The 23,429-nt window shown below is 42.6% G+C and overlaps 1 protein-coding gene across 1 annotated transcript in view; it reads left to right on the forward strand.

The window, feature by feature from the left end:
• Nucleotides 1-1,774: 1,774 nt before the first annotated feature.
• Nucleotides 1,775-23,429, forward strand: part of LOC126413293 (phorbol ester/diacylglycerol-binding protein unc-13-like) — a 184,988-nt gene continuing 163,333 nt past the window's right edge. Inside the window, exon 1 of the mRNA XM_050083193.1 lies at nt 1,775-1,789. Coding sequence (XP_049939150.1) covers nt 1,775-1,789 — 15 coding nt within the window. The remainder of the gene's footprint in view (nt 1,790-23,429) is intronic.

Raw genomic sequence — 23,429 nt, forward strand, 5'->3', positions numbered from 1 at the left:
TCAAGAGCTCAGATGGAAACCCAGTTCTAACCAAAGAAGGGAAAGCAGAAAGGTGGAAGGAGTATATAGAGGGTCTATACAAGGGCGATGTTCTTGAGGATAATATTATGGAAATGGAAGAGGATGTAGATGAAGATGAAATGGGAGATACGATACTGCGTGAAGAGTTTGACAGAGCACTGAAAGACCTGAGTCACAACAAAGCTCCGGGAGTAGACAACATTCCATTGGAACTACTGACGGCCGTGGGAGAGCCAGTCCTGACAAAACTCTACCATCTGGTGAGCAAAATTTATGAGACAGGCGATATACCCTCAGACTTCAAGAAGAATATAATAATTCCAATCCCAAAGAAAGCAGGTGTTAACAGATGTGAAAATTACCGAACTATCAGTTTAATAAGTCACAGCTGCAAAATACTAACGCGAATTCTTTACAGACGAATTGAAAAACTGGTAGAAGCCGACCTCGGGGAAGATCAGTTTGGATTTCGTAGAAATGTTGGAACACGTGAGGCAATACTGACCCTACGACTTATCTCAGAAGAAAGATTAAGGAAAGTGCTACGTTTCTAGCACTTGTAGACTTAGAGAAAGCTTTTGACAATGTTTATTGGAATATTCTCTTTCAAATTCTGAAGGTGGCAGGTGTAAAATACCGGCAGCGAAAGGCTATTTACAATGTGTACAGAAAGCAGACGGCAGTTATTAGAGTCGAGGGGTATGAAAGGGAAGCAGTGGTTGGGAAGGGAGTGAGACAGGGTTGTAGCCTATCCCCGATGTTATTCAATCTGTATATTAAGCAACCAGTGAAGGAAACAAAAGAAAAGTTTGGAGTAGGTATTAAAATCCATGGAGAAGAAATAAAAACTTTGAGGTTCGCGGATGACATTGTAATTCTGTCAGAGACAGCAAAGGACTTAGAAAAGCAGTTGAACGGAATGGACAGTGTCTTGAAAGGAGGGTATAAGATGAACATCAACAAAAGCAAAACGAGGATAATAGAATGTAGTCGAATTAAGTCGGGTGATGCTGAGGGAATTAGATTAGGAAATGAGACACTTAAAGTAGTAAAGGAGTTTTTCTATTTGGGGAGCAAAATAACTGATGATGGTCGAAGTAGAGAGGATATAAAATGTAGACTGGCAATGGCAAGGAAAGCGTTTCTGAAGAAGAAAAACTTGTTAACATCGAGTAAAGATTTAAATGTCAGGAAGTCTTTTCTGAAAGTATTTATATGGAGTGTAGCCATGTATGGAAGTGATACGTGGACGATAAATAATTTAGTCAAAAAGAACAGAAGCTTTTGAAATTTGGTGCTACAGAATAATGCTGAAGATTAGATGGGTAGATCACATAACTAATGAGGAGGTATTGAATAGAACTGGGGAGAAGAGGAGTTTGTGGCACAACTTGACTAGAAGAAGGGATCGGTTTGTCGACATGTTCTGAGACATCGAGGGATCACCAATTTAGTATTGGAGGGCAGCGTGGAGGGTAAAAATCGTAGAGGGAGACCAGGAGATGAATACACTAAGCAGATTCAGAAGGATGTAGGCTGCAGTAGGTACTGGGAGATGATGAAGCTTGCACAGGATAGAGTAGCATGGAGAGCAGCATCAAACCAGTCTCAGGACTGAAGACCACAACAACAACAACAACATTTCCTTCGACCGAATTAGGCAATCTTTCGGTCTAAAATGGGCATCAGAAGATTATAGTGTCATTATGATAAGTCGTACTTCACGTGGAAAACTATTGAGTGCGGATGAGTCATGGGAAAAGAGCAGGTGAGTATCATAACTGAAATAATCATGACTAAGATGGTATTCGCTTTCAGAGCAAAATTTCTTTCGCAGAATCTTGGTGACGGATCCATCGTATTGCGACGTTCATCCAATGGGTCTCTGCTACGACAAGAGCTGAGTGGTCAGCGTGACGGATTGCCGTCCTACGGGCCCGGGTTCGATTCCCGGCTGGGTCGGAGATTTTCTCCGCTCAGGGACAGGGCAGAATAAGGTGTCGATCAGGTTCACTCAAAATTGTATTTTATTGTAATTTAGTAACACCTTTAAACCAAAATGGCACACAGCCGATTCTTTAGAACTACGAGTTTCAAAAAGGCAATTAATTCACGGCTGAGGGACTCCAAACAAGAATGCTTAAAGGCCAACAAAATAAAAATGCAGTTAGAGTAGCAAATAAAATAATTAAAATCAATACGGTATGACAGTTTGGCAGGAAAGCCTTAACGCAAAAGTAGATAGAACAAATATATGCAAGGTGCAAAACAAGCGGCTGAGGGCCACAATTAAATTTGAAATCTTTTAAGGCAGAAGACCGCAATGTTTTTGTTCAAAGGGTAATTTCAAGAATAAGGTTGTAAGCGGCTTAACGCCCACAATTGATTTTCCAAAATTCAAAAATATCTAAAGTCCAGTAAAAACAAGAATTTTAAATCATTGGCTATGATGTATTATAAACAGACAATTAAACACCGGTGAGAAGGACAGTAAAGGAAACGGCACTCAGAAGCCTGCAGGGAGGTCGGTCTGCCCTCGTTCACTTAGGTGAGACAGGTGGTGAGCCCATCTACACTTGATCCGTCGTAAATCAACCAAGGGAGAGCCACGGACCGACCGACACGACGACTTGCTTGCCACCAATCAGTACATGAAAACTCAAACTGAAAGGTGACTAATGTTATTGTCCACAAAGAAATATTTATTAGCTATCAAAACTACACACCATGTAGGACAGCAACAACAGGTGAGGAAAGGACACTGCCTGAAATTACGTTAGTGGCCAGGGCAGGTAACCGGAACACTAATGGCCACAAGGCAGAAAATTCCATTGGTGCACTCGAATTGTAGTCAACCAAAATAGTTAATTGCACCGCATGGCGGCTAAATTTCAGCAATAGAAACACTGTGTTGCTCACAGGAAAATCTCCCCGACAGCAAACCACCGAAACGAAAGACCACAACATGAATGGACGTGGCTTGGATAGTCGAAACCACTACTCAACCTTGACGACCTGGGTCGGTGAGCCATGAAGCTCGTAGCGATCGGACAGATCCACACACACACTCCGACACTGCGCAGGGACTGCAGCGGAACCAGCCGACTGCACCGCACGGAGATCCTCCCTGGTCCGCACCAACAGACCGACGTCTCACAGAACGCCGCCAACGTGTAAAACTGTCATCAGTGGAAATGACGCAAACTACACACGCAACCTGACAAATACTTGCACGAAGACCTGAACGACACCCAACACTAACTAAGCACACAGGAAGACAAATCGGGAGTCGATGCACACACACACACAGCTGACTCATGAAGGAACGACCAGTACAAACGCGTCGTCCGCTAGGACGACTGACCGACGATCCACCAAGACTGTTGCCCGGCTCAAGCGACGTGTGGCGGCAGTGGTCGGGCGAGCCATGTCGATGCACACCTCACTGTTCCAACCCGACTGCACTAGTGCCGCATTACAAATCCCCGACTGGCAAGTCCGGACTACGCTCCAGACGCGTTCCAACTGACTAGCCGCCCGAACTCGCAACCCGAACTGCTTACGACAGACAACCACCGGGAAGTAATAGCAGTCAAGCAAAGATACTACGAAAGGAGATATATCGATACGCGCTGCTAGCGCCGCTCACTGTCAGGCAAACCAGCAACTCAGAGACAGTAGTAATCTAAATCAACGTAGTGACGTGGAAGTACGTTAAAAACAGGGTGTAAAATACATAGTGGCGGGAACACGAGCCACGCACAGCTCAGAAAGATGTGCAAGATTGGGTGTGACACGTCCATTGTGGCGTTGGCCAGAATTGTGGTGGAATTTGGCGCCCATGTGACTCCATTAGCGCACCTTACACTTGGCATGAAGTTCTGAGCGCTGGACGTCTTCTGCATATGTCGACACTTTGCTATTTGAAACGTCGCCGGTTCCGAAGGTAAAGTCGCATTGCACAAGTCTTCTGCGTCATTACAAAGGTATGATAAAGGAATGTTGTAAGCACCGTTGAGCCAAATTTTGAAATTCTGTATCGCAGTGTTAGACAGTTATGGGCTTTCGGAAAAGTGGCCTATTAATTGTGTTGCGCAATGTCTTACATGCCCATTAGATATAGGATTTTAAAACATGGACCTTGAGAAGGAGAAACAACAGCAGAATTCACGCAGCTGAGATCAAGTTTGTTTGTAACGTGATCGGGAAGACATCAGGGGATAAGATCTGAAACGAGGAAATATAAAAACAGGCTCAAGTTGTAAGACTACAAAGAAAATATTGACGCAAAGGCTGAGGTGATATGGATATGTGTGATGCATGGATGCTAACATGTTCCGAAAATAAATGTATGACTTGAAACTCAGAGATAAGAGACCAAGGAGAAGACCAAGATTTAGGTACAAGAACGTGCTGAAAGTTGACATCAAGTGGAGAGAGGACATAACTGGGACAACATCGAAGAGGGGGAGAAGTTTAAGGACCGTAACCGCTGGACTAGTCTCGTTTCTCGAATCATCGAATAATATGGAACGACGCCGGTGAAGATGATCATACGGTACTGCCGTGGATACACAAATATCACTGTTTTCACTCACTTTCCGTAGTTTGCATACGAGGCGCCCCCAGACCAGACTGACTTACTCCCGCCCTCCAAATCGGCAGGTGTCAGAACGACACCAATCTCGGATGATGGTACATCCAGCTGCAATGGTGGAGGAGGGGGGAGGAATCCAATCAGACAGGAATGAGTAAGAGCCAAGTTGATCTGTAGTAACCGATATCGATATTTAAAAATTGCATCACCCTCAAGGACGTCATTTGATTGACAAGTATTGTGACAGGTTGTTCACCATTTGGAGTGTGTGATAGCAGATTCAGACTATATGAAACACACGTCACAGTAGCGTGTGCCCAATCATTCGCATCAGTACACAGTGCAACGCTCTCTGCTGCCAAAGCACGTGTGTATTCTTGCACGCAAACGATCTTAAAGGTGCCGAATAATAGTCTCCGACGTATTACTCCAAGCGTCTTGCATCTGTTGTCCAATTGGGCAATGATTCTTGCAGGCCCTGGAGAAATATAAAGTTCCCGCTTCATCGTGTCCAGCTAGCGAGAGACCCGATGCGCTTGCTGGACAGGGCAGTTGTACGTTGCACGGTAATAAAGTGTGTGGGTACTTGTTACTTTGCCCTGCAGAAACAGTAAATGGGACCGCCAGGTGTAACTGATGGTCCTGACACCATGAAGCCTGTAATGGGACTGTGCGTCTTGGGCAACCGCACTCTGGCAGCTCACCAGGCCTCGCTATACTCGTGCACGTTCATCACTCGTATACAGAGCCTACTCTCACCAGTGAAGGCAACAGAGCGCCTTTCCCCTCTCTGGTCCACACTGTCACCACAGCAAGATAGCCGTTTCTCAGTGATCCCTGATGACACGGCAGGCGCAACATGTGCCCGGATCTCCTCCAGGTGTCACGTTTGGTCGGCCACCACTGCTCGCGCAGTGCGTCGATCTTATCTTGAGTCTGTACTACGCAGAGGTCCCGAACCTGGTCTACAGGTGTGCGAATGTCCCACAGACCATAGTTTCAATCCACGATACATTGTGCCCAACATGTGCAGCAATCCGTCGATACCTCCATCCAGATTCCTGCTTACACACAATGTGACCCACTGAAAACGGCTGAAGCTGTTCAAACAGAACAACCCTCTACACGTCGGCGGGGAATGGATCCTAGAACGAATGCTGGAAACACTATTCATCCCTAAACTCAGACGTCCTGAGTGCCATCTGAATAACTAATACTACAACAAATAAATCACTTATTTAATGTAATCCATTATGGAGTCGAGGTAGCAGTTGTCGTTGTACTGGTTATCACTGTTAGCATTCAACCGCGATTCTTATACACATATTTTAACAACGCGTTTCAAGAGACAATGCTCTCATCATCAGGTTGTAAAGTCTATGTCATGAAATTAAACGGACTAAAAAGACAAATACCATCACAAACAGTTGGGAAGTCCATAGAGTAAAACAGAATTAAAAGTATATTGGACTATGGGTCCTCGTCTTACATTGAAGTTGTTGACACAAGTCGATGGCCGTCCCATAGCTACCAAGTATGCTGCCGCACTGTGCCGGCTCGGGAGCTGTTGTGGGCTGACGTGCCTAGGTGTTGTGGCGTGGTTACAGCCGTGTGCTTGACAGTAACGCTATGCTATTGGGCGCCTTCTTTCCTTATTGCATTGGCCTGCCATCGTTAGCCTCTAGCAACTCCGTCAGTGACATGCTACCAACTTAAAGTTGCATACGTACCCTTAAAATGATTCTAAAAACCCGCTAAAAATCTCATTTCTTTAAAATTATCTTATGCATTTAGAATATTGCTTTGTTTCTTTTCATGGATAGCTATCTCGAATTCCTCTAGTAAATCAAGTTTCCTCCCTTTCTTTTCTACATGCAATATTTCTACGTTATCTTCTACGCTATTAAGGGGATGGCCTGTTTCATATATATGGTTCGCAGCAGCTGATTTGACATAATTTCCTAACCTGAACGCATCTTTATGTTCTTTATATCGGATCGCGAATGATCTTCCTGTCTGCCCTATATATTTTGCATCACAAGTTCTGCACTGAATCTTATAAACTCCCGATCTTCCAAACTTATTTCTCTTCTCGCCAATATCGTGCTTAAGGCTATACCTCACTAGGTTATTAGTCTGAAAAGATATTTTAACGTCGTATGGCTTAAAAATGTTTGCTATCTGTTTTATTTGCTATTCTGTTTTACTCTATGGACTTCCCAACTGTTCGTGATGGTATTTGTCTTTTTAGTCCGTTTAATTTCATGACACAGACTTTACAACCTGATGATGAGAGCATTGTCTCTTGAAACGCGTTGTTAAAATATATGTATAAGAATCGCGGTTGAATGCTAACTGTTATAACCAAATAAATCACTAGTTCTACCTCTGTATGAACATACACTGATCAGCCAGAGCATCATGACCACCTAGCTAATAGCCGGCATGTGCAGTCTTAGCACAGATAACAGCGGCCCCGAGTCGTGGCATGAAAGCAGTGAGGCCTTGGTAGGTTTCTGGAGCGAGTTGGCACCACTTCTGCACACAAGAGTCACGTAATTACCGTACGTTATGGGGATGGGTGCGATGAGCTCTGACGTCATATTCAATCACATCCGAGATGTGTTCGATCGGGGTCAGGCCTGGCGAGCCACTGTGGTCCTCGAACCACTCCATCACACTCCCGGCCTTGTGACGTGTTGAAAAATGCCACTGCCGTCGCGAAAACATGAAGGGGTGCAAGTGGTATGCAACCAGTGTACGATTCTCTTTGACCACTGCACCCATTGATGCCCATGTGTACGTTCTCCAGACCATAATGGAGCCGCCACCAGTTTGTCTCTATCCCGCAGTACAGGTGTCCAGGAGCTGTTCTCTGGGAAGACGACTGAGTCATTCCGTTCAATCGTCATGTTAAAAGAGGTGTCGGGATTCATCAGACCGTGCAACGCTCTGCCAATGCGTCAAACTCCAGTGCCGGTGGTCACGTGCCCATTTCATTCGTAGTAGCCGATGTCGTGGTGTTGACATTGAGACATGCACGGGTCGTCTACTGTGGAAGCCCGTCGTTAGTAGTGTTCGGTGCACTGTGTGGTCAGAGACACGTGCTAGTTCCGCCCTAGTTCGCTACCTGTCCTGTTTTACCAGTTTGCCCAGCCTACGGCGTCTGACATCTGTAATGACGGATGGCCGTCCAACCCTACGACGTCTGGATGTGGCTCAACTTGCTTTCGCCATGACTTGAAGACACTCGCAGTTTCACAAATGCTCGTTCCGAGCTCCCAGGCCATCACAATGCGTCCTCGGTCAAACTCAGATAGATATGCGCCTTCCCCATTCTAGAGAGTGACAGCACGGTCATTGATACTACATGCACCGTGTCTGACCGGGATTCATTCCTCGTTAGGTGACGTTTCTGTCGCCTGGACGCTTTATATCGACAGCAGGTCGGTTGTCACGATCAGTGTATTATATCTTGACGCAGCTGAACACAGTGCTCGAGGGCGTCGCAGTTTCTTGCCAGCTGTGTATGTGCTTCTAGAACCTTCTGTCGGAGTGGATCTGTATGTAACAGTAAATCGCAGTAACATGTAGCTCTACGTTATGCATAGGAGTTGAAGAATGGGCAACATGGACTGTCGCGCGCTTGCACGAACGACTACAGTAGCGGTCCGCCTCGGATGTCGACCAGAATTATCGCGTGCTAAAAGCTGTAGCTGGTTCCTGGCGAGGAGGAGAAATTTCCGGCTCGACCAGATTACGCTGGGCAACGACAGACCCAGAATAGAGACGCCGGCCAGACGCGTTCGAGGCGCGCCGTTCGGCAATTATTAATGGTAATGCGGAGCTTGACGGCGCCGCGCTCTGGAATCGATAGCCGCCCAGCTGGACGCGGCTGGACTGGCTGGACTCGCGCGGAGTGGACTGGGGCGGGCTGTCGCGCAAGCACGCCACCGCTGCAAATAGAGCAGCGGCCGCGCCGCGCCGCGCCGCGCCACGCTGGGAACACGACGCGGCTGCCCGGCTGCGGAGCCGCTCGTGAATCTGCAAAGAGGGCGCCGACGGTGAGGCTCCAGAGCGCAGGGTGGAAGGTGCTATGCGCCAGTCCCACGTCACGCTGATATCAAAGCTAGTAACGGGAAACAGCGCCTCTAACTTTCATTACGGCATCGTTTCGGCTAGGAACTGAGTCACCAAGTCCGTCAGACAAACATCCTTTTTCTATCATTATGTAACATAATTCTACCTGGTGAAATAGTCATTGCCGGAAGCCAGTAAAATAAAATACAGAAGTCAAAATAAATGTTGTAATCTGGTTTATTGTGAGTAGTGGACGTAAAAAGTAATAAAAATTATTTTGTTCCGTCACGTACAAGAATACAAAAACCAACTTGATAAACACAAACAAAAATATAAAAGAAAAACCTTACAAAAGATTCCACTGCAAACGCTGCTGTTTCTTCGCCGTCATTTTGCATAACACGTTGTTTATGAACAAATTGGCCCACCTCGTAATTACAGACACATCTGAATGTGCTAAAAGATTTTTCATACCAAATGGTGCAGATAAACTGTGGTATATTGTTCGATTGCTTTATAATGACATTGTGATGCCCTATAAGATATCTGATTGTACAGAGCGATTGTGTATAGGTCACTAGCATGGCCCATGCATTCTCAATACAGCTGAGATCTGGAGAATATGCAAGTCATTCTATCCGACTGAGTCTGTTCTCCATTAAGAAGATATGCATACTGTCGTGATGATGCAGGCACGCATTGTCATCCGTCTGCGTGAATGTCTCTCCAATATGTTCAGTAAATGAAGCGACAATGTGAACAGAATATCATACCGACACTTAACACCAGTCGCTCCCTCCGTCCATGTACTCGCTGAAGGGTTGTTCTGTGGCCGTACAAGATCCCATCCCAAAACATGACTGAGCCGCCCTCGTAAGTGTGTGATACAGTTGGGATGTAAATGTTCTCCTCGGTGCTCCACACACGAATATCAGCAGTGTCAGGGTGGAGACTGATAAGCTCTCATCGGAGACCAGCATTGTCTCTCACTGCTACCTAGTCCACAAAGAGTGGTTTCTTGCTCCGAACCCAATTTAGTCTTGAGATGTCTTCTGGCAAGTAATCCCTGCTCATTGAGTATATTTCATATCGTTTATGTTGACACCTTCACTCCTACAACTAACTGTTTGGAGCTTTTACCGTAAACATGTAGCATGTTGTAGAGGTTTTCTGCTTACAGTTACACGGAGATGTCGGTCTTGCGCATCCACTGTTTTTCTTCCACGCTGCTTCTGTGACAATCCTCAACTCATCCTGTAGTTATAAACTTTTACCAGATTCTAGAGACTCACAGTGACATTCACTGCAATGCCCCCCTGTCTCATTCCTTGCTCCATTGCAGTCATTATACGGACTGAACCTCTGATAATATGTTACTGTTGTCTGAACCATCCTGAAGCAACACAACCCTCATAATGACACTCAGCACAAGTACTGAAATGTTACCAAGTGAAATAGTTGCCGTAGACTGCACATACTCTCCCTTCACGTTTGAAATGTGGAGTGTTTCCTCTAGACCTACATCTCAAACAAACCAGTTTATTTATATAATAACGTATTTCTAGATCACAACGTTCAATTTCAAATTTTCGACAGTATGCAGCATTGATTGTGATCACTTTAAGGTGTCCACAAGATCCTGGAGATATGCCACGTTTTCTATCACTGTCGACGGTGGAAACGTACGTATCGACGTCAGAAACCACGAATGTCGTAGATTTACCAACTCCACCAGAGTGACGATGTCACATGCCATGGAAATCAAAAATTTAGCTGCCCTACTACAGTTTCGATTTGAGAGACCATGGACATCATAGTCATAGGTTTAGCTGCTTGACCACAGTATAGATTTCAGAGACAAAGAACAGCGTAGATTTGCTTATCAACTACAAAGTCGACGTCAGAGATAGACGTCACAGGTTTAGCTGAATCACCTCAGTACCAATGTCAAAAACCATGGACATCAAAGGTTTAGCTGCTCCAACACGGAATCGAGTTCAGTGATCCTAGACATCGTAGGTTTAGCTGCTCCACCACAAATAGAGGTGACCTTGCCACGTGATGACCGACCTCACAAGTCAGCCGACTGGGACAATGGAAAGAATACAACACAGTACAATATAATACAATACAATACAGTGATGAGTGAAAAGTTTATGACCATCTGCTTAACTGTATGTTCGCCCTCCAGAACACTATACAGCAGGGATTCTATATGGAATGGATTTGATAAGCCTTTGGTAGGTTTACGGAGGTATGTGAAATCAAGTATTTACGCATAGGTCACGATATCCCCGTAAGTTACTAGATGGTGGTTGTTGGTGCGGAACTAGTGACCGATGAACCAAGATATGCTCCATCAGGTTCAAGATATCAAGGTAAGGTCGGTACCACGCTGCTAAAAGCACTGTAACACGATTCTAGTCTTGTGACATGAACAGTTATCCAGGCACAAAATGTCATCGTCACCGGGCAAGACATCAACCATTAAGTGATGCGGTGATCCCCAGTAATGTTCTGGTAGGCCACAGCTGTTACAATTACTTCGATTACTGCCACAGGTTCCGTGCAAGACGGGTGTGTCCCGTATCTTAATATCGCCCCAATGGCTCTGTCTAGGGCGGATACATGTTTTGAGCAGCTCATTCACCTAGGTAACGGCCTATCCGGACTGGACCATCGACTTGGCGTCGCAAGAAACGTAGTTAATCCGACAAAGCTATAAGTTTCCATTGATATACGGCCCAGTCTGTATGATCCCAAGCAGACCGCAATCGTAATTGATGATGCTTATAATAGTTTCCACTACGAAACTTTGTCTTGAAACCTTGCAGAAAATCCAAAGAGATTCTGCTCGAACATAAAGTAAGCTAGTGGCGAGACACAATCAGTGCCTTTTCTAAAAGTGGTTCAAATGGCTCTGAGCACTATGGGACTTAACATCTGAGGTCATCAGTCCCCTAGAACTTAGAACTACTTTAACCTAACCAACCTAAGGAGATCACGCACATCCATGCCCGAGGCAGGATTCGAACCTGCGACCGTAGCGGTCTCGCGGTTCCAAACTATAGCGCCTAGAACCGCTCGGCCACTCCGGCCGGCTCAGTGCCTTCTCTGCGCGATATCAATGGAAATACTATCGACGACAGTGCCATTAAAGCAGAGCTACTAAACACGGCTTTTGGAAATACCTTCACCAAGGAAGACGAATTAAATATTCTTGAATTAGAATAAAGAACATCTGCCAACATAAGCAACTTAGAAGTAAATATCCTCGGAGAAGCGAAGCAACTTAAATTACTTAATAAAAGCAAGTCCTCTGGTCCAAACTGTGTACTAATTTGGTTTCTTTCAGAGTATCCTGATGCAAGAGCCCCATACTTAACAGTCCCGTACAACCGCTCGCTTGACAAAAGAGCCGTACCAAAACTCTGGAAAGTTGCACAAATCACGCCAATATCCAAGACAGGAAATAGGACTAATAGACTAATTACAGGCCGACATCATTAACGTCGATACGCAGCAGAGTTCTCGAATATATATAGTGTTCGAACATTGCGAATTATCTCGAAGAGAACAGTCGATTGACATACAGTCAACAGGGATTTAGAAGACACCGTTCTTGTGAAACACAACTAGTTCTTTACTCACGCGATTTATTTTGTGCTGTCGATAAGGGATTTCAAATTTATTCCGTATATCTAGATTTACAGACGGTTTTTGACATTGTACCTCTCAAGCGGCTTGTAATCAAATTGCGTGCTTATGGATTATCGCTTGTTATGCGACTGAACTCGTGATTTCCTGTCAGAGAGGTCACAGTTCGTATAATCGACCAAAAGTTATCGAGTAAAACAGAATTGATTTACAGGGTTCCCCAAGCTAATGTTACAGGCCCTCTGCTGTTCGTTATCTGCATATACGACTTAGGAGATAATCTTAGCAGCAGTCTTAAGTTGTTTGCAGATGATGCTGTCGTTTATCGTTTGGTAAAGGTCAAAACACCTGTGTGGTGCGAAAATTGGCAATGGACCCTAAATAATGAAAAGTCTCAAGTCGTTCACGTGAGCGCCGAAAGGAATCAGTTAAATTTCGGTTACACAAAAAATCAATCAAATCTAAATACCATAAATTCAACTAAATACCTAGAAATTACAATTACAAACAATTTAAATTGGAAAGAGCAGATTAAAAATGTTATGGGGAAGGCGAACCAAAGACTGCGATTTATTAGCAGAACAGCTAGGAGAGGCAACAGAGCTACTAAACGGACTGCCTGTGCTACGCCTCTCCGTCCTCTTTTGGAGTACTGCTGCGCGGTGTGTGGGCCTTACCAAATCAAATAAACAGAGTAGTTCCAGAAAGCTCAAGCACCTTTTGTATTATCGAGAATTAGGGGAGAGAGTGTCACGGGACATGGTACAGGATTTCGGATGCACACCTTTAAAACAAAAGTGTGTCTCGTTGCGACGAGATCTTCTCACGAAATTTCAATGACTAATTTTCTTCTCCGAATGAGAAAATATTTTTTTGAAACCGCCCTACACAGGAAGAAACGATCATCAGAATAAGATAAGGGACATCAGAGCTCGAACGGTAAAATGTAGGTGTTCGTTCCTTCCGCGCGCTGTTAGAGTTGGAATAATAGAGAATTATTGCGAAGATGGTTCGATGAACCCTCTGCCAGGCTCTTAAGGGTGATTTGCAGTGTCCTTGTAGATACCTATGTAGATGTCGCTGGGTCAGTGTGGGAACACGTTGGGGTGGTCTGCTGAAGGGCATCATGTTCAAAAATGTGCATTGACCTGTGTGCTACAAAAATCTTGTGCCTGTACCATCGCTGTATTCTGTGATCAGACCTGCCAAATATCGCCGCCGGACACGCCACCGGACTAAGCGTCTGTAGCGCAGCGCGGGCGTCGAAGACGTTGTCGCTTATCTGTTCGCACTGGGTCATGAGAACGTGGCCCTTCCTGTACAGCCTCACGCGCAGCCAACACTACCAGTGGGCATCCAGTGTCGCACTGGGCATTGGTCTTGGGTCGTGACGTTTTGGCTCATAAGTGTGTCAACAATCGCAGAACTGGAGGAAGACTGTTCGAGCAGCCAAATGGCTCTGAGCACTATGGGACTTAACATCTGTGGTCATCAGTCCCCTAGAACTTAGAACTACTTAAACCTAACTAGCCTAAGGACGTCACACACATCCGTGCCCGAGGCAGTATTCGAACTTGCGACCGTAGCGGTCGCGCGGTTCCAAACTGAAGCGTCTAGAACCGCTCGGCCACTCTGGCTGGCCTCGGGCAGCCAACTGGAGCAGCTTATCGCGGGGATACACTGCGCCGTACTCCTCTCACTACCTCTCAGAGTGCAACATCGGTCTCTTCAGCTGAACCTCGCCGAAGTCGTCGTCCCGCCATTTTGAAAACACACGAGACTTTGTCAGTTCTGTTCGACAACAGCTGTATCTATGCCACCGTAGCTGATGTCATGTGGAGCAATCTGAACTTACTCAGATTTTTATCAGGTGTCCCTGATTGGTATCCTGAGTTAGACGTTCAGCTTCTGGGGCTTAAATTAACAAGACACTTGTATAATTTAATCTATTCTGCACACACTTGTCTAGTGATCAAGTTTTATTATTTGATGACTCACAAATACTGCAACTGTAAAAGAATTTTTTTAATTTTTTATTTAAATACATTTTTTTATTTGTCTCTAGCCACAGGACATTTCATTTCTTTGAAGACGTTAGTGTCTCCAGCATACGCCTTTTTAAGAGGTAGAAGAAAGGGTAACAATTAACCACCGAGAACGTTGACGTATACATCCTGGTTGACGTCCACGATAACCTCGCACGAGGATAAATCGCGACGTTCCTCCACTGAACTACTGTCCAGTTTATTTGTGTTGTCGACCATTGAACGCACGCAACATTATATGATCAATGGCATTTTGCGATTTACTCCATTCAGAAAGTTCACTGGATGCAATTCCGTTCGCAGTATTCGATCATAAACTTATTGAGATGGACTTGTGCTCATTTACAGCATCTGTTTCTGTCGGATTTGAAATAGAGTGCACCTAACCCTCCGTGACAGTCGTCTCTGTCTGCTGTGGGCAAGGTACGTCTTACGACCACTGTCCTTATCTCGTGTCCGATGGCTGCGAGAGGGATACTATTCATTCAGTGCTAATGTCCTTAACTTATATCTTCAGCCACTAATAACAACAGCTCGAATACCGAATAAAACAACTTTGTACTCTGCCTCCTGCGCGGCTGTATGTCCCAAGTTAGTCTTAAAACACCATTCCCCGAAGACACGTTGGACAGACCGCGTTGAACACCAACAAATCGAGCAAATTCATTCCGGTATGGACGTCGGCGCGTCCAAACACAGGAGCTCCTTGTGGCCGTTCCGTCACGTTTCCATGTCGACCCATCTTAATGCGCTGATGGAATGCAAGCCACTGGCAGGTTGAAACATCCCCTTACAAAAATTAATTAATTCTGTGCTGATAAACCTCTTACATTATTTGATTTTCAAACAGCTGAGCAGAACTGAACGCACTTAGACATTCCGCTCTTTACCTATTCTGATCAACACTAAACTTACACACAATATTTTTAGCGCAACGCAGTCTGACTTTTAATAATCCCTACAAAATAATGGCCCTGACTAACATTAAACTATACCTTTCACAAATCACTTACCTCACAAAAATCTTGTTTACTCGAACTACTGCAATACAGCGAGCGCCACTACTGCCAGCTAAATAAAAGATTCAAACTACTGAAGGCACTAACTACTGATAGGCATAGTTAGGTTGGTTGGTTGTTTTGGGGGAAGAGACCAAACTACGAGGTCATCAGTCTCATCGGATTAGGGAAGAATGGGGAAGGAAGTCGGCCGTGCCCTTTCAAAGGAACCATCCTGGCATTTGCCTGGAGAGGGAAATCACGGAAAACCTAAATCAGGATGGCCGGACGCGGGATTGAACCGTCGTCCTCCCGAATGCGAGTTCAGTGTGCTAACCACTGCGGCATAGTTAGCAAATGAAAGTCTTGATAAAGAACAAACAATGTATTTACCTTAATAATGTTCAAAAGTCATAATATATATAGCAGCTCGTGACATACAGTGTTACAAATTTCAAAACTCCACCATTTCTCTCCCTTCATCCACCACTGCTGGCGGCTAACCTCCAACTGCGCAACGCTACGCGCTGTTAACAGCCAACTGCCCAACACTACAATGGCCAACAACAATGCAAACCACAGACTGCACACAACATAGCCAGTGATTTTCATACAGAGCGCTACGTGGCGTTACCAATATAAAAACCTAAACAGCTTACTTGCATAGCCCTCTTGCTCCCCACAAAAAATTTTACAAATTGTTTTGGGCAGTGGCCAATACAGATTTGAAAAAATTTTTCATAATTACAGTAACAAAGAAATAAAATGCCCACACTTATTGATACAATGTTGGTCAAAAGCTAAAATTTTCTCACAGTCCATAAAGACAGTCCTGATCATTCATCACAGTAAAATTGCAGTGTTTTTTTTCTCAAAGTCTGAGCAGTAAAAGAAAATGCACACGGAAGTAGTGGATTTCCATGCAGTCTTGAAGAAGTAGTGTTGTCCTTCCAACGGAAAGACAGTGCTGACTCTTGACATGCAGACAAGTAATGGGCCACAACAGAGCAAACCCACCGCAGAGTCAGTCGAAGGTTGGTTGGTTGGTTGGTTGGTTGTGGGTGGGAAGAGGCCAAACAGCGAGGTCATCGGTTTCATCGGATTAGGAAAGGATAGGGAAGGAAGTCGGCCGTGCCATTTCAAAGGAACCATCCCAGCATTTGCCTGGAGCGATTTAGGGAAGTCACAGAAAACCTAAATCAGGATGGCTGGACGCGGGATTGAAGTCAGTCGAAGTTTTGAAGAATATTGGTAGGTAGGTCATCACAGAGCAGACCCACTGTAGTCCTGGTAGAGAGTATGGTATTGTTGGGCAAACAGAGTTGCAGACCCACTGCAGTCCTTGTAGAAATAATGGTATTGGTGGGTCATCAAAGATGCAGACCCACTGCAGTCCTTGTAGAAATAATGGTATTGGTGGGTCATCAAAGGCGCAGACCTACTGTAGTCGTTGTAGAGACGGCCAGCAGCCATCTGTTGCGACTGTGCAGGTGCACAATCACCATCGAAGAGTCTTGCGGAGAATATAGCAACTCCATAAACCACCACTTGTCCACTCAGAAAAAATTTTTTTTGAAATGTCCTTAGGACCAGCAATGCTGTTATCTGGCCCCTTGGTGAATTATTAACACACGTGTAAACACTAACAGTCCCAACTTCTCACATATTGTGCACATAGTATTACCAACAGAAACGTGTGCAGTGAAATGTAACTTAATTTGAAGAACTGCTGTCTATACAAATACAAATTTACAACATAAGAATACAATTACAAAGGTACAAAATACATCATTAAAGAACATAACAATACAGATAACATTTGTAGTACAGGCTTTACAAAAGAATCGAAATAACATATTCATCAGTGTTACAGGTATTATGACATAAGTAAATATATAAAAGATCAGAATAACTTTCGAAACATCAACTTCTCACATGAGCATTAAAACAAAACAGAATAAATAATGTCTAAACATCTTTACCAAGTAAATAACATATTATTAGAAAAATTCTACAAAATAACTCTTATCAGCTAAACACATAAAGACAGGAAAAACATAAATATACAAGAGTACACAAACACATAGCGGAATAACAGAAAAGGAAATGACAGGGTTTGTTTTACTGCAGGATCTAGCAAACAAAACTTTCTTTACTTCTCGGACATCTCCCTTCGTTCTCCATTATTTCAAAAACTGCTATCTATACCTGTTTCTGTACTTTTTTTGTAAAACTTCTCAATGCATTTCTTCCAATACATCGCAACTCATTCTCTTACATAGTCTACCCCCTCTTAAGCTAACTTAAATCTACTGAGCTCATATATATATATATATATATATATATATATATATATATATATATATATATATATATATATATATATATATATATATAAAGGGACGAGGCAATGCAGCAGCACATAAATTAACACAAACAGCAATGACAAAAGAATGCAAATTGGCAAAGCAAGCAGCAGTAAATGTAATAACTTATATCTAAACATGACAAACTCACAAGCAGGAAAAATAGTACAGTAAAGACTACACGGAAGATAAGGGAAATGTATATTCACATCTTAATGTCTATGTAATGAAAGTGGTGCACCACAAAAACTTATTCTATGAAATAAATTACCAAGTACTTGAAAAGAAAATTATGTATGCAGTTCCTGTGAAGGGAAATGTCTTTTTGTGCTCCCTCATTTTTTTGGAAGTATATCACAAAATTATTATTTACTGGATCTGTAGACAGAAAATATTTATATTAGTACTGTGGTGTCACCGCCAGACACCACACTTGCTAGGTGGTAGATCAAATCGGCCGCGGTCCATTTAGTACATGTCGGACCCGCGTGTCGCCACTGTGTGATTGCAGACCTAGCGCCACCACAAGGCAGGTCTCGTGATACGAACAAGCACTCGTCCCAGTTGGACGGACGACCTAGCTAGCGACTAGATGTACGAAGCCTTTCTCTCTCATTAGCCGAGAGACAGAATGGCCTTCAGCTGAGTTAATGGCTACGAACTAGCAAGGCGCCATTAGCCTTACAGTGATTGTAATTAAAGTCTCCTGTGTATAGTCAAGAGCGATGTACCACAATGATTGATTAAAGATAAGTATTAATCCAGCTACGTACTTTTCTTCATAGCATTAATTATGTAGCCTGTTCCAGTACTTCACGCCCGTCTGCGTTAGTCTAGCGTGCATTTTCAGCCATCTCGAACTACAAGGTGTCGGCCCAGCTGCCGACACATCAAGTACATCTATAAAATTTTATTTTAACCAATGCTGCAGTGCGGTTAGAAACTAGATGTTAAACAAAATAGGCAAAGCAAGGCGTGAAACGTCATTCACTAGCCATATGGCATTTCATAAACAATCTTTCAACTAGCAAGACAATAGACATGAAATGTTTCTCATCATTTCATTTCAGTAAATATCATAAATTAAGAACTCTACAGTGTAATCATGTTTTCAAGCTTGAGCGTGTCATATTTCCGATGCTTTCTACAAAGAAATGTCAATAGCGAGGATAATGGCCTCTTTCTTCTCCACCTAATGGCTTTTTCTCAAGGTGGCTGGCACACCTGGCCGCTTACAACACATTACGCCACGGTCACTTACCTTTCTTACCGAAATATTTACGACAGCAGTTTCCACTACAGTGACAGTCCCATATAAAAAATTTCACAGGTCGAGAATTTGCATTGCAAATGTGTAGAAACAAAATCCTATGAATATAACAGTCTGCAAAAAATGTTCGCCTGCATTGTGATACATTCACGCATTTACACATATTTCATAACTCTTAAAGTACGATTCTCAGCTTATTGATCATAAACATACCTCAACAGCATAATACACATCGTCATCGTAATAATAACATCATAACAGATCAATCACATCTCAGAATCTTCGCAGCTTCTTTCAATAATTTCAAGACCTTCAATAAAGTCATCTATCTCAAACGTACTTCAAAAATCATGATCCCTTACCAAATACATCATTCAAAGCTCTCATAGTATCACAATGGTTCCAAAAAAATATGAACAGTTCACAAAGTACAGACAAAATACAATTTCATAAGTTTGAAGTTATCCAACTGTGTAATTGTGTAAACATGTGTCACTGACGTAGTAAAAAAAAAATGTTTGTCTCTCTCAGTTAAATGATCAGATAGCTGTGTAATTTATGTGTTGGAGAAATATGGTACCGATGTGTAAAGTTGTATTTGAAAATACCATATTAGCTATGGCTCCTTGTGCTTGCCAGACACATAGTACACAAAGTAAACGTGTACCCCCCTGAGGATTAATCTAATAATACCCTCAGGTGTTACAGATTACAGCAATGGAATGAAATGTATCACGGAAAACCTTTGTATCATTGTACTTCAAATATCTTTAAAAATAAATGTTTTAAGTACAACATTAATCACTCAAATACGTGTACTGTAGCGCTAAACTGTGCGTCTTGTTGTAAGATAATCTCTGTGGAAGTGTCGTAGTTATCGTCCTCCGAAAGCTAAGTGCTGCAGAAGTCAATGTACTTACCTCATGATAAACAAAAGTGAAATGCTTTGCGTATAGATATCTTAGTTATTACGCTTATTGCCGTGATGAAGAAAGTTCTGTGCTGTAACGTATTGTTGTACTACGGAAAAGGATGTCTCATTGTAGCTATACCACAAAAGTTACTACTAAAACATGTTTTACTTTCCAGAATAATTCAGAAAAGCTGTGCAGATATAAAACAGAAACACCGCAAAAGCAACATTGTAAATTGTCACTCATTAGTAGCGTCGTGATAAAATCGTGTAGCTGTCACATAAACTAACCACTGTGTCATCTGGTATCTCACAGAAAGTACTTTAAATCCAGAATGTATTTTCAAGTAACTCAAAATGTTGCAGTAAAATCTCATTAGCAGTACTGGTAAATGTTCTAAGTATGTGAGCCTTATAGTCGTTACGTAATCATGCAACTAACAAGCAAGAATGTACACACACAGTAATACTGTGTCGTCTGTTCACAATAACAATGCATTCGTAATTTCTGTTTAAATAAGTTCTCTTGGTTCTTGACTGGATATTTAACTTCAAACATTGCTGCATGTTAATAGATTCTAAGTCTGACAAAGCATACTAGTAATGTAAAGTGAAAAGTTATATGGCAAAGACAAAGTTAAAAAGCAGATTATCTTTCAATAAACGGTTTTACATATGAAATGTGGTGTAAACCTTTACTCTTCCTAGTAAGCAGAGTTTCAACTTCAACTCAATTATCATGTGGTATACATCGGATTCTGTAAGGTCCATTGTAAACTAGAAAGAATTTGTTTCTCAAGCGTTTCTTCTTATGTGACAATGCATGAGCTTTAATGAGAACTTTCTGACTAATATATAATTTCTTTGCATTTGCTTTATCGTGTAGTTTTCTCCTTTTGTCTGCTGCAGATTTTATATTTTTGATAGCCAAATCAGTTGTGTTTTTGTGTCGAAGTTTACGTGTATTCGGGAAAGGTACAAGCTCTCTGATTCTGTTCGGTGGCTCTTCATTCTTCAGTACAAGAGTAGGTGGTAAAGCAGTGGAGTCATGAGGCATTTCATTCAGCACGTTTTGAAATAAGTGTAAATATCTGTCCCAATGCTGATGCTTTCTGTGACAGTAATGTCTGCAAAGCTTATTGATTTCTTTCATAATCCGTTCGGAGGGGTTACAATGTGGTGAGTACAATGAAATAAAAACAGGTTTGATTTTATAATTCCGAAGCATGCGTGACCAAACAGCAGATCTTAATTGCGGTCCGTTATCTGAAATGACGTTAGCAACGTGGCCAACTTCACGTAAGAAATTTTTGACAAAGGCGTTGGATACAGACCGTTCAGTGGCTTTACGTAACGGAGTGAAAGAACAAATTTTGAAGTAGGTTCAACAGCGACTAGAACGTACGAAAATCCATTCGATGTTCTCACAAGGGATCCCAAGAGATCAACAGCAGCAATTTTTTTTAATTTAGAAGGAATGATAGGAAACAACGGAGCACGATGTGAGACAGTAGATGGTGTCGCCTTTTGACAAAGTTTACAAACAGACAAGACTCTTCGAATTCTCTTTTCCATATTGTTAAAATAACAAGTCGTCCGAAGAATACGATAACATTTTCGTGGGCCAAAATGTGCATAGCTGAAATGAATGTACCAAATGAGCTTATTAACAAAATCATCAGGAATGCAAAGTACCCATAGCTTGTCATCAACAGTGCAGCGTTTGAACAGTATGTTGTTTGTAACCAGATAATAAGACCGAATCTGTGTGTGTGTCTTTTAATGCCATTTGCTTTTGATGTCTTTACAAATCGGATCTTTATCTTGTTCATGAGCAATGTCCTTTAAAGATGTGGAGATGAAGTTTTCAAAGGCGACTTTCTGAATGTAAAGAATACTGAAATTTTTCTCGAGGTTGCCTTCTGTGTTACTCTTCTCAAGCTCAGCCGGTGCGCGTGACAGTGCGTCCGCAACAATGTTCTCTTTGCCGGGAATGTAGACTATTGTGAAGTGGAATTCTTGCAGAAACAATGCCCAACGTTTTAACCTGTCATGATTTAATTTTGAAGACATAAGAAATTGTAATGCACGATGATCGCTGTATACTTTTACGTGCTTACCAGAAAAAAAGAAACGGAATTTGTTAAATGCCCAAACGATAGCTAAAGCTTCTAATTCAGTAACGGAATAATTTTTTTCAGATTTTGTTAGTTCTCGGCTAGCAAAACCAATGGTTTTCTGAACAGTAGTGTCATTTTCTGTGGCTTCTTGAAATAAATGAGCACCAAGACCGACTTTAGAAGAATCCGTGCTAAAGCAGAAATCTTGTGACAGATCTGGATGAGCTTGTATTGGCGCGTTAAGTAGCGATTCTTTCGAAGAATTTAATTCCAACTGTGCTTCTTCGTCCCAGTTCCAAATAGTATTTTTTCCAGTGAGAGAACAAAGTTTTGGTGTAACTAGAATTTGCATATTCAGAAAACGAAAGTAAAAATTTATGAGACCTAGAAAACTGCGGACTTGTTTTTTTGTGGATGGAACTGAAATGGCTCTGATTGCTTCTAACTTTTCAGGATCCGGCTGAATGCCTTCAGAAGAAATAATATGTCCCAAAAACTTCAACTTTGTCCTACCGAATTCAGACTTTTCCAAATTAACTGTAATTCCAGATTCTGCAAAAATATGTAACACACTGTTGAGGATGCGATTGTGTTGTTCCCATGAGGCTTCTGCTATCAGAATATCGTCCACATATAAGGTGATGTGACGTTTTAAGAGCTCAGGTAATATGGAATTTAGCCCGCGAATGAATGCTGCCGAAGAAATGTTCAAACCAAAAGGAAGTTTCTGAAACTGATAACAAACGCCGAAACAAAGGAAAGCTGTGTATTTTCTACATTCTGGATGAAGTTCGATCTGATAAAAGCTGGATCTGAAATCAATAGAAGATGATACATTTACACCATTAAAATTTTGAAGAAGTTCTTCTAACGTTTGCAGCCTGTCTGTTTCAGGAATGATGATAGTTTTGATTTGTCTCGAAGCCTGATCGATCCATTTTTCTTCACAACAACATGTAATGGATTGTTGTATGAGCTTACTGCAGGCTCAATAATGCCCTCGTCGAGCATAGATTGTATTTCTGTTCTAACACGGTCCCTATAATGTGCTGGAATTACATATGATCTAACACAAAATTTAGTATGCTCACGAACACGAAATTGGTATTGAAATCCCTTGATTGTTCCTGTTTTATGAGTAAAAACTGTGGAATGTGCTTGTAAAATCTCAAAAAGGCCCTGCCTATCAGTGTCATTACAATTCTCAATTGTTTGAATTTTATTCTGAATTAACTTATTAGTGTCAAATGCGCCGTCGATATCATCCCTGTCAGTACTTGCAGAGTGATTGTTAGTGTCTAGTTCCGTAGAAAAGTCCGAACTGTTGTCTAACAGAAGGTAAAGCCGATTAATTTCCTCGTC

This window comes from Schistocerca serialis, chromosome 7, assembly GCF_023864345.2.
Source record: "Schistocerca serialis cubense isolate TAMUIC-IGC-003099 chromosome 7, iqSchSeri2.2, whole genome shotgun sequence".
Classification (NCBI taxonomy): Eukaryota; Metazoa; Arthropoda; class Insecta; order Orthoptera; family Acrididae; genus Schistocerca; species Schistocerca serialis.